General features: G+C 37.2%; 1 protein-coding gene across 7 annotated transcripts in view; it reads left to right on the top strand.

Annotated features, from left to right (window-relative positions):
* Positions 1-12,733, top strand: part of Prosap (prosap) — a 427,686-nt gene that overhangs the window by 410,125 nt on the left and 4,828 nt on the right. For all 7 annotated transcript variants that reach the window (XM_069819212.1, XM_069819213.1, XM_069819216.1 and 4 more), the window contains 3 exons: positions 1,654-1,781; positions 2,938-3,189; positions 10,457-10,720. In XM_069819212.1, coding sequence (XP_069675313.1) covers positions 1,654-1,781; positions 2,938-3,189; positions 10,457-10,720 — 644 coding nt within the window. The remainder of the gene's footprint in view (positions 1-1,653; positions 1,782-2,937; positions 3,190-10,456; positions 10,721-12,733) is intronic.

Genomic DNA, 12,733 nt, shown 5'->3' with positions numbered 1-12,733 from the left:
TTGTTTAAGATAACCAACACTTAACTATAACGTCTGTTAGCACTATTTTAACTACTCAACAGCAGTTGGTAATGATTCTACACATGTAAGACAATTTTTGATTTGCTAAAATTAATCTTTAAATTCTATATTATAGAGTGAGTCACGAAACTTGCATAAAATGACAATCTGTTATAGTAGGCCACGGTCCATAAACAAACAGTTGACAAATGAAAGTTGTAGGTGATGTGCTGAATAATAATTACAAAGTAAGGTTATATTTCCTCATTGCTATTATGGATACGAAATACGAAAGAAATAAAATAACACTGATGTATTTAAATAGTCCAAAGTATTTTTTAAATGTTATATTATCAGTCATAAGCTAAACATTCCCTACAAAGAGACACAAAATATTAATTTCGCAACTTCTGTTCGAACAACTGTGGAGACATCGGCCATATTTAACTAACTGTTAAATGAGTTAACTGCCCGAAATCCTACTTTTAAAATTAACAAACTGTTAACAATCTGTTAAACCAAACTGGTGTTGAAAACATACAATTTTATTAATTAACAAACTGTTTAGAGTTTAACAGTCGTTAAATTTTCTAACAATACTTGGAGAAACCGGCCATACGACTTTCATTACGATTATAATCATTGTAGCGTCATAATTGTTGTGAATCAGAGTGATGTAATATCCCCCCCCCCTTTTTTTTTTCTTTCCCAAAATGACCCAACGAATAAGTTCTGCCTAAAAGTGTTGGCATAACATGTTGATGTATCTTATATTTTGCTTTGTTTAGTTTTCTTCATATTACATTCGCTGAGGAAGATACCGGTAGCACAAAATCCTTTGTACTCATCTGAGGGTCCTAGAAATGTGTTCTTAGAAAATACAGTATAAAGAATAATGTTATATTTATAATTTATATGTAAAAGGCCAGAAATTTTATTTCTTAAAATCTCCTAATGAATACATTTTGTTTCTATTTATTTAAATTGTTGTATGTATATTTCATGAAAAAAAAATGGTCATTGTTATTGTTACTGAATCAATGATACAAAATTTCTTTAGTCTTCTGTTTTAAAAAGTCACTGCAACTGAAAACGTAGTATGTAATTAATAGTAATTGTTGTATGTGTGATGTTTTACGAAGCTTTAAATTGAATGCATTATGATTACTGGAGATCATTGTATCTTAGTTCATAACAGTTGATAAACAGAAAATATTGCTTCTTTAATTGGCTATGATATCCATTTAGCGTCCTATCCAATTAACATGGTAGTGTCTGTAAAGTTTGCTAGAGCTTGAAAATAATGATGTATGAAATTCCACCTGCATGTCTCACATACCTAATTAGAATCTGCAATGTTAGTTTTTAATAATTGACTACTTGGTTACAAATAAATATCGAAGTAGATATAAATATAATTGTCTGAAAAAAAATACTTTTTACACTGACTATGACGGTAAACTTTGTTGCAAAATATAGATTTTCTTCCTTGTTCTATTTTTTCAACAGTTTATCGTATAAAACCTTATTGTTATTTACAAAATTATAGGTTATGAAAGAACTGTAAGAAATAAATATAAAATGTTTAAATTTCTCTTGATTTATTTAATTGTTTGATGTAGCAGATTTGACATTGTTATTTCTTGTTTACAGCTTCGTCTGAAGTGATGACATCACATTTCCAGGCCCCTACGGTAGGTGGTGTTTCACAGCCATCATCTCCGGCTCGAACACCCAGAGTTTATGCCAGTGTGGCAGAAATGAAACGCAGTAAAGGCAAGGTAGGTGACATAATAACGTATTTTTACCAGTTACCTGTTTTATTTTTTTTATTTATTTAACTAGCTAGCCAGTGAGTACAAATTACATTTATAAAACAAAAATGTTTCTAGCCACTACCGTAAGAGCCAGGCTCGTGTACGGTGTGGTCTTAGTCAATAGTATAACATAAAATTTACAAGGACAGTTTATTAAATACAGTAAGTAACTTAATTCAAACCAATAAATACAACACAAGAGCAAGAATAAAGAAGAAAGAGAAAAAGAGAGAAAAATACACATTTAATATAAAATTGACAATCCGACAAAAGCCAGTGACATTCAATGAAAACATGAATATAGTCGACAGAAATAAAAGGTAAAAAAAATTTTTAAAAGCTTCAATTTTAAAATATTTCAAATTTGGAAAATGGTTTGTAATTTTATTATAAAGTCTTTGGCCGAAACTAGCACCATGTTTAAGAGCTGCACTTGTATGACATTTAGGCTGAATTAATGGGAAAGTAGACTTTTGTCTTCGAGTTCGATATTCATGTCGATTAGATTTATGTTTTATTTGATTTCTGTGGTAGTAAGTATAGTAAACTATATTTATAAATTTCTTCAATAGGCAATACATTAAAATCTGTATAAATTAAATTTGTTGGGTAATCCAAATTTATAGAGTGTTAGTTGGGAGGCCAGAGGGAAAAAGACCTTTAGGGAAGATAATATTAAAATGGATTTGAGGGAGGTGGGATATGATGATAGAGAATGGATTAATCTTGCTCAGGATAGGGACCAATGGCGGGCTTATGTGAGGGCGGCAATGAACCTCCGGGTTCCTTAAAAGCCAGTAAGTAATTAAGTAATCGAAATTTTGGTCAGACAATTTTTTATTAATCTTCCGTGTAATAAAATTAATGTATTAAATACAGATGATGCTACTCCACCCCAATTTATTATACCATATTGTATTAATGATTGTATAATGATTTGTTGGCAGATGTCACTATGTAATTTAAGTATATGTATAAATTAGACGTATTCAAACCAAAATAGAGTTAGTTTGTGTGTCAGATGAATATAGTGTTTCCTTATTATTTCTGAACACTTTTGTGAAGTATGACGTAAATCGTTTTGGAAACAATCTTCTCATGTGTGCATGTGATGTTGCAGTCAAGCACACGGGTTCGCTTCTCTACGGGTGGTGCAGAGTTGCACCGAGACTTCCACAGCACCCCAGATCTGGCACACAACAACCCTCTCACTAGCACAGGAACAGGCACAATCGACTACCGTGTTCCTAAAGGCCATCGCAGCCAAGAAGATGTGACAACCTTGCTTTTAATGAGTGGAGGCGTGGTGACAGGACGCCCACCTCTGCCTCCTCCCACTCATCCTCCTCCACCACCTCCAGTTGGTCAGCTGGTATGTTCTATAATAATACGTTACAGTATATCAAGGCTTTAGCTCTATGAACTTACTAGACTAGACACCAGTTCGGAAGGCGGTCGGCTGCCAGCGTTTTGCGTCGAGAGAGATAGATAGTGAGAGAAAGGCAATGTACAGCATTGCCACATCGTACTTCACGCGCGCGTGAATACAAGTAGCTGAGGAGAGAATTTCAATTTTGAAAAGACAATAATGACCTTAGTCGTTGATTACTGCAAGCATGACAAACCTTTTATCAGAACATTATCAAATCTTACGTTCTATTAATAATGCTTATACCGGTACCAAGTTTTAAGATTTTTATGTGCGGTATTATATTATCCCAAACTCTTTACAAGCGTTTTGGAAAATGTATTCAGAAAAATGAACTGGAACAAGCAACAGGGAATAAACATAAACGGAAGACACCTAACAGACCTAAGATTCGCGGACGATGTAGTCCTGTTCGCAAAAACACCAGAAGAACTACAGTCAATGCTCCAACAACTCTGTACACAAAGCAAAACCGCAGGTCTATCAATGAACATGACAAAAACACAGCTGATGACAAACAGACAAGAAATCCCCATCTCAATTGATGGAACAACGCTACCATATGCAACGGAATACACATACCTAGGCCAACTAATTTCCTTTAAAGACAAGACTAGAAAAGAAATAAGAAGAAGAATATCCTTAGCTTGGAAATCCTTCTGGTCCCTCCAGTTTATACTTCTGGATAAGACAATCAGCAGAAGACTCAAATTCGAAGTATTACAAACCTGCGTCTACCCAACACTACTTTATGGATGCCAAACATGGTCGACAACAAACAGACAGATGAATGCGCTAGAAATATGCCAAAGGAAAATGGAACGAAAGATATTGGGAATAACTATGAGAGACAGAATTTCCAATGATTCGCTGTCCCAAATGGCATCAACAACAAACGTCACACAAAGAGCAAACAAATTGAAGTGGAAGTGGGGAGGCCACATCGCGCGGATGAAAGACGAAAGATGGACATACAGAGCCACCATGTGGGACCCGCGCACAGGAGACCGGCACAGAGGCAGACCAAGGAAGAGGTGGGCAGACTTCTACACAACACAAGCAGGCCAGCAATGGTCCAGAATAGCAAGAAGCAGGGGAACATGGAGAACAATTGGAAGTCGACTACAAACGAGGACAGTGCCAGCCACAAACAACATCCCAAGTTGACTGAGTGAAAGTGCATTCAATATAATAAAAGTGTTAGTGAAATCAAATTAATCAAAGTGACAGCGAAATCAACTCCAACCAGACAAAGAAACACTAGACACAACCTAACGTGGAGTAGCTCACCGCGTTAGTGAAACAGAGCTACCCTCTAGCAGGAGGCCTTTGCCCTTCAAGGGACACATTAGGCTATTATTATTATTATTATTATTATTATTATTATTATTATTATTATTATTATTATTATTATTATGTTATCACACAGTTTTAATATGAAAAGTATATGGTGTATTACTAGAAAAAATGATACACTATTTAAGTAGAAATTGTATTTAGGTCTATTTCTAGGAGCAAATTATTTTAGCTAGTTAAATACCCTAAAACAATAACTACGAGTACCCTATTATATTGTCACATTTCGGTCACATTTAATATAAATTAGGATTTAATAAATATTCAGTACCTGGTTTTAATCAAAGTCGCTGATTCCCTCATCAGTCCCGTCAGATTCTTCAGAGTCGGATTCTCGAAGGTACATATCTAATACTGTATGTCGCAGCACACTTATATTAAAATCATCTAATTTAGAGACTGTTTTTTTCATGACGATGTTTTCCAGGAGAACGAAACGTGGCAGTTCCGCTCACATTAAAAGATTTGTTTCCTTCACGAACAATTCTTTGCACGGTTCGCAAACCCACACCACATGCTTCTGCAGTCGTCTCCTGCGCGTTGGCAACGTTGCGGCCAGCACCATGATGCCCGGCAGAGTTCTGCTCGTTAATGTTTTTAAAATAATTATACACCTTAAACACTATTTCCCGCGCCTGCCTGTGCAGTACTTGCCTTTTTATAGTATCTCCTTCCATTTATTTATCTTACATACACAGTATATGTTAGTTTTACTTATTCGATGTTTTAAAAAACTCACACGTGAACAAAGTAACTCGAGAAGCACTTGTTACTGACTGATTCTGATTGGTTCTCCTGTTCAAGCTTGTGACATCACATGCCATACAGGCTAGTAGCCGTCCGCCTTCCGAATTGCCATCTAATCTAGCTACAGTTAACAGTTCTGTGAGATTGCAGCTTATCTCTCACTGTGTTATTATCAAGTAATGATTCTGGAGAGAAGAAACTGTCCATTTCCTTAAAGGAATTACCGTATATGCCCGCATATAAAACGCACCCCATTTTTGTATACATTTTTAGAGAAAAAGCTTAATCACTGAATGTTATAATGAATTAATAGTATTTCAGATATGAAGTAAACGTAGGTCTGTTTTCATCAAATACCTAATCCAACTAAGAAGGAATACTTTTTAATCTTCATCAAAGCCCGGAAATTCATCTCCAGAGGTAAATGAAGAGTCACTTGAAACCTCTTCTAAGAAACTGAATCCTCGATTATAAGTCAATTAGTCCACTGCAAAATTATCCATCATTGTTAGAGTCCAGATTAAAAATGTCCCCAGTTATCAAATATCCAGTATAAAATATGTCCACAGTCATTAAATGTCCATTATCTTAAATGTCCACTGTTATTAAATGTTCAGTCATTAAAAGGCCATTATCAAAAATGTCCAGAGTTATTACATGTACGGTATCATGAATGTTGTTGTTGTTTTCTAATGCCAGGCGTTTGACAGTGAAGTCATTTATCCTCTTGCACTCCAATATTTTTCAAAGATATTGTCATGGTCAGCCACTGAACCATAAATTTTGAGGTTTTCCGAATCCATTTCTTGGGTATCATGAATGTCCAGAAGAATATATATCAAATGTAAATTAATAATTTAACAATGAAATGTTGTTGTTGTTTTCTAATGCCAGACGTTTGACAGTAAAGTCATTTGACCTCTTGCACTCCAAAATTTTTCAAAGATATTATCATGGTCAGCCACTGAAGCAAGGATTTTGAGGTGTTCCGAATCCATTTCTTGATTTGAGTTGCACAATGGGCAGTTAGGGGACTGTTATATTCCAATTGGCCAAACAATCATGGCCTGTTGTCAATCTAAATGCAGCTACAGACGATTTTCGTGGTAAATCGGGAATTAACTGTGGATTATGATGCAGAGAGTTCCATTTTTTTCCTTGTGATTGTGTTATCAAATTTTGTTTGTTGAAGTCTAAGTATGTAGATTTAATAAATCTCTTCACAGAGTAATACGTAGATTTAGTAACAGGTCTGTAAGCAGCAGTGCTGCCCTTCTTTGCTAAAGCATCCGCATTCTCATTTCCCAAGATTCCACAATGAAATGTAAGCTAAATTTACGATATTCTGTAATTAATTTCAGTATTCAATTTTCTTCTTCACTGAGGTCAGTATGCAGTTTCATATGAAAGTGCCTGCAAATATTGTTTCACATTATTCTTGACCTCATATTGCTTGTATCGGTGTATAATAGGGTGTATCGAAAAAAAATATTTTTTTGAAAAATGAAGGTAGCTAGTGCGGAAAAGTTTCGGCTTGTGGCAGAAAGACTGGAGAAAAAAAGAAAATAGTAATTCAACAATATCCTGTGTCTCTGCATCAGCTCTAAGCTTCACAAGCCTAATGCTGTATGTGTGTTTTCATTTTTTTTTTGCAGCGCAACTCTTTGCTTATTTATTTAAATTTGCACTCAGAAATAACCCAGAGTCCACTACGAGGGGTTGACAATTCGAGCCCCACCCACCCATCCATCCATCCATTCATTCACCCACCCACCCATCCATCCATCCACCCATCCATCCATCCACCCACCCATCCATCCATCTACCCACCCATCCATCCATCCACCCACCCATCCATCCACCCACCCACCCATCCACCCACCCATCCATCCATCTACCCACCCACCCACCCACCCATCCATCCATCCACCCATACATCCAACCACCCATCCATCCACCCATCCATCCATCCAGCCACCCACCCATCCATCCACCCACCCACCCATCCATCCATCCATCCATCCATCCACTCACCCATCCATCCACCCACCCAACCATCCATCCATCCATCCACCCATCCATCCATCTACCCACCCACCCACCCACCCATCCAACCACCCATCCATCCAACCACCCATCCATCCATCCATCTACCCATCCACCCACCCATCCATCCATCTACCCACCCATCCATCCACCCACCCATCCACCCACCCATCCATCCATCCACCCACCCATCCACCCACCCATCCATCCACCCACCCATCCATCCATCTACCCACCCACCCATCCATTCATCCACCCACCCATCCATCCATCTACCCACCCATCCATCCACCCACCCACCCATCCATCCATCCACCCACCCATCCATCCAACCACCCATCCATCCACCCACCCATCCATCCATCCATCCATCCAACCAACCACCCATCCATCCAACCACCCATCCATCCACCCATCCATCCAGCCACCCATCCATCCATCCACCCACCCATCCATCCAGCCACCCATCCATCCACCCACCCATCCATCCATCCACCCACCCATCCATCCATCCATCCATCCACCCACCCATCCATCCATCCATCCATCCAGCCACCCATCCACCCATCCATCCATCCACCCACCCACCCATCCATCCATCCATCCATCCACTCACCTATCCACCCATCCATCCATCCACGCACCCACCCTTCGTAGTATATTGCGGTGTCAAATGTTAGATTTACACTGTAATCAGACTTCTTTTCGAAGTGTTGCATTTATTTTCTTGATCGCAGTCTTGGTCGAATGTAGCAATCTCTAGCTTCTTGTCCACCCACCGATTTAACTGCATCAGTCTCTACGTTTACGCATCTTTCAACAGCCTGAGTGTGACATGGCAGACCTGTAACTTGTGTCCCAGGCATTGTGGCTGTCTTTATGTTTTGCTCTATGTCGTCATTGCTCAGGTGTGTAGTGAGGTAGCTCAGTCACATTAATAGCATTCCAGTCAACCATGAAGTGTAATAATCAGCTTCAAAGTTAATGCATTGAACCTGAAACTCCATAGTACCGCAAGTTTTAGGTACTGCCCGAGCTTCTTTGATGAATTCTTGGATTCGCAGTTACTAATTAATCATTCTTAATCCATGTTGAATCTTTTGTACACTACTGTTAACACTTGAATATAAATAATTGATTAAATTGCGATCTTAATCGTGTTAATTCTGTAAGCATGTGCGGCTTACAGCTGTTTGGGTGCTTCTTCACACCATCCTCAGAGCCTACAGACATGGAAATCCTACACATACAACCCAAAAACCAAAAACTCAACATACTAGAACAATATGAAATATACAGACACACTAAAACACATCCTGATCAAATTCTCAACACACAGATCAATTTCAGAACACACACACTATTTGACACCACATTTCAACACTTTTCAACCATCGACGCTGAGATCTAGTATGCTCTGAGGATGGTGTGAAGAACCACCGAAACAGCTGTAAGCCGCACATACACAATTAACACGAGTAAGATCGCCATTTCATCAATTATTTATAATCATTCTTGTGTCAAATATGGTCTCGTATTCGTTCAGGTATTTATTTATGTGAATAATAATTCCACTAAATATTTAACAAAGAATAAAAATATCATAATCCTTTCTCATGTCCCCGTTATGGTGGTCAAATGTGAGATAGCAGCCTCCAGTTTTCTCGATCATTTCATATGTTTTCGTTTAGTACTTCTCTCCATCACGTGCCTCTTCTCTCTATATCCTGCTTCACCTGATCTTTCATTCTTGTCCTAGGTCTTGCGAGAAGTCTCTACTCACTAATTTTTTAAGTCATTGTCCTCTTCTGTAATCTTTGATCACTCATCCCCCATAACATGTTAAGATGACCTAATTCTATTACCTTTCAGTTTATTTTGACTTTGGTTGTAGGGTTTTGATGGCACACACAACAAGTATAGTAATTACAGCCAATAACTCCAACACATTCCAATCTTCAACAGAGGAAATTCTCTTCAAAATATGTGACTGGTTCCGAGTCAATAAATTGGTATTAAATTGTAACAAAACTAACATAATTCAATTTAAATCCTGTCCAAATTCAACGTCGCAAATTTCTAGCGCAATAATTAACAATAGATCCCTATTAGAAACAACAACAACCAAATTTCTTGGCTTAAAAATCGATAATGTGTTAAATTGGAAAAATCATATTAAAGAAATTACCCCCAAACTAAATTCAGCTTCTTTTGGTATTAGATCTATGCAAAAGATAGTAAATATCAATACCTTAAAAACAATATACTTTGCATACTTCCACTCGGTAATGAGTTTTGGAATAATATTCTGGAGAAATTCCACAGATAGTAACAGTATATTTCTATTACAAAAAAGAGTAATTAGAATAATAGTAGGTGCCAAATCTAGGGAATCGTGTAGGACTATTTAAAAAAAACTACAAATAATGTCCATGGCTTGTCAGTATATCTTTTCATTAATAATCTTCCTCGTATGTAATCGTGAAAACTTTGTAACTAATTCAACAGTTCATAGCATAAATACACGTCAAAAAATGACTTTCGTACTCCATCGCCAAGTCTATCGTGCTATCAAAAAGGAGTAGCCTAAGTTATATGGCAGTAAAAATTTTTAATAGCCTCCCTATCGATATAAAAAATGAAACTCAAAACATAAAATTATTTAGGGCCAAATTAAAGAAGTACCTAATTTCTCACGCCTTCTATTCTGTAGGTGAATTCATGACATTCAATAACACTTCATGAAATTGATACTAAAACTTTGTGTTGTACTAGTAGACTATATTGTAAATCTCTTCTGTATATGTTTCATCTAGACTGTGACTATAAATTAAGACTTTATAATAGTATTAAGTTTTTTGACTTGTTCCATATTCTAGCTGTAAGCAATGCATGAATACCATGGAATGTTAATAAATACAATACAATACAAACAACTCCACAGCAACTGAAAAATGCTAACTCTCAAAAAATTGAAAGTATTCCACGATATTTTGTGTAAAAATGCTCTGAATTGCTGCAAAAAAAGCAATGTTGTTTATTGAACTAGTTCAAATTGCAGGTGAAGGTGGACGTATCTCGTGGAACACTGAAGCCTGGAACCACAGCACCAACAGAGTATGCCAACATGACAAACAACACCAAAGTTGAAACGAACGCTGGGACAACTTCGACATTAGGCAGAAGTAGTTCGGCTGCAGGGGATGGAGAAGTGATGTCCAGCTTCAGGCCTGCCAACAGTGCTAAACTGTACGCCTCCCCTGAGGATGTGAAGTCAGTTGGCTATAGATCTCGTAGTCTCCCAGCGCACTCGGCACGACCGCAGGTGCGTACCTTGCTACACTTCATCAAGTTATTCCTCCTGATCAACATTTACATTTTTCTACCAATTCTTGTTCTTTTTTTTTTCACTTCTGTCTCTTCTTTTCTTCGCATAATTTCTGTTCCTCTCGCTTCTTCCCTTCTCTTCTCTTCTCATCCTGATTCCTGTTCTTCACATTCTTTTCTTCTTTCTCTGTATCTTACCCTATTTGAGTCTTATTCTCATTTTCTCATATTCCTCCATCCACTAAATATATTTTTCTCAACCTGCTTCCTTCTCTGCTTCTTACCGTGCTCTTCCTATTCCTTCTTCGTATTTCCTCCTCTCTCCTCACATTTTTATGCTCGCCCCTCTCTGCCTCTTCTCATCCTGCTTCCTATTTCTGCTATTGCTACTGTTACTGCCACTACTACTGATACTGCTGCTATTGCTACTCCTACTACTATTATTGCTACTAATACTGCTTCTGCTACTACTATTGCTACTTCAACTACTATTATTACTGCTACTAATACTGCTTCTGCTACTACTATAGCTACTCCTACTATTACTGCTACGAATGTTGCTTCTGCTACTACTATTGCTACTCCTACTATTATTGCTACTAATACTGCTTCTGTTACTACTATTGCTACTCCTACTATTACTGCTACTAATACTGCTTCTGCTACTACTATTGCTACTCCTACTATTACTGCTACTAATACTGCTTCTGCTACTACTATTGCTACTCCTACTATTATTGCTACTAATACTGCTTCTGTTACTACTATTGCTACTCCTACTATTACTGCTACTAATACTGCTTCTGTTACTACTATTGCTACTCCTACTATTACTGCTACTAATACTGCTTCTGTTACTACTATTGCTACTCCTACTATTACTGCTACTAATACTGCTTCTGCTACTACTATTGCTACTCCTACTATTACTGCTACTAATACTGCTTCTGCAACTACTATTGCTACTCCTACTATTATTGCTACTAATACTGCTTCTGTTACTACTATTGCTACTCCTACTATTACTGCTACTAATACTGCTTCTGTTACTACTATTGCTACTCCTACTATTACTGCTACTAATACTGCTTCTGTTACTACTATTGCTACTCCTACTATTACTGCTACTAATACTGCTTCTGCTACTACTATTGCTACTCCTACTATTACTGCTTCTGCTACTACTATTGTTACTCCTACTATTATTGCTACTAATACTGCTTCTGCTACTACTATTGCTACTCCTACTATTATTGCTACTAATAGTGCTTCTGCTACTCCTACTATTATTGCTACTAATACTGCTTCTGCTTCTACTATTGCTACTCCTACTATTATTGCTACTAATACTGCTTCTGTTACTACTATTGCTACTCCTCCTATTATTGCTACTAATACTGCTTCTGCTACTACTATTGCTACTCCTACTACTATTATTGCTACTAATACTGCTTCTACTACTACTATTGCTATTCCTACTATTACTGCTTCTGCTACTACTATTGCTACTCCTACTATTATTGCTACTAATACTGCTTCTGCTACTACTATTGCTACTCCTACTATTATTGCTACTAATAGTGCTTCTGCTACTACTATTGCTACTCCTACTATTATTGCTACTAATACTGCTTCTGCTTCTACTATTGCTACTCCTACTATTATTGCTACTAATACTGCTTCTGTTACTACTATTGCTACTCCTACTATTATTGCTACTAATACTGCTTCTGCTACTACTATTGCTACTCCTACTACTATTATTGCTACTAATACTGCTTCTGCTACTACTATTGCTACTCCTACTACTATTATTGCTACTAATACTGCTTCTGTTACTACTATTGCTACTCCTACTATTACTGCTACTATTACTGCTTCTGCTATTACTATTGCTACTCCTACTATTACTGCTTCTGCTATTACTATTGCTACTCCTACTATTATTGCTACTAATACTGCTTCTGTTACTACCATTGCTACTCCTACTATTATTGCTACTAATACTGCT

The sequence above is a fragment of the Periplaneta americana genome, chromosome 2, assembly GCF_040183065.1.
Source record: "Periplaneta americana isolate PAMFEO1 chromosome 2, P.americana_PAMFEO1_priV1, whole genome shotgun sequence".
NCBI lineage: Eukaryota > Metazoa > Arthropoda > Insecta > Blattodea > Blattidae > Periplaneta > Periplaneta americana.
The sequence above is the reverse complement of the archived record's forward strand: the minus strand, read 5'-3'. Positions and strand labels throughout refer to the sequence as shown.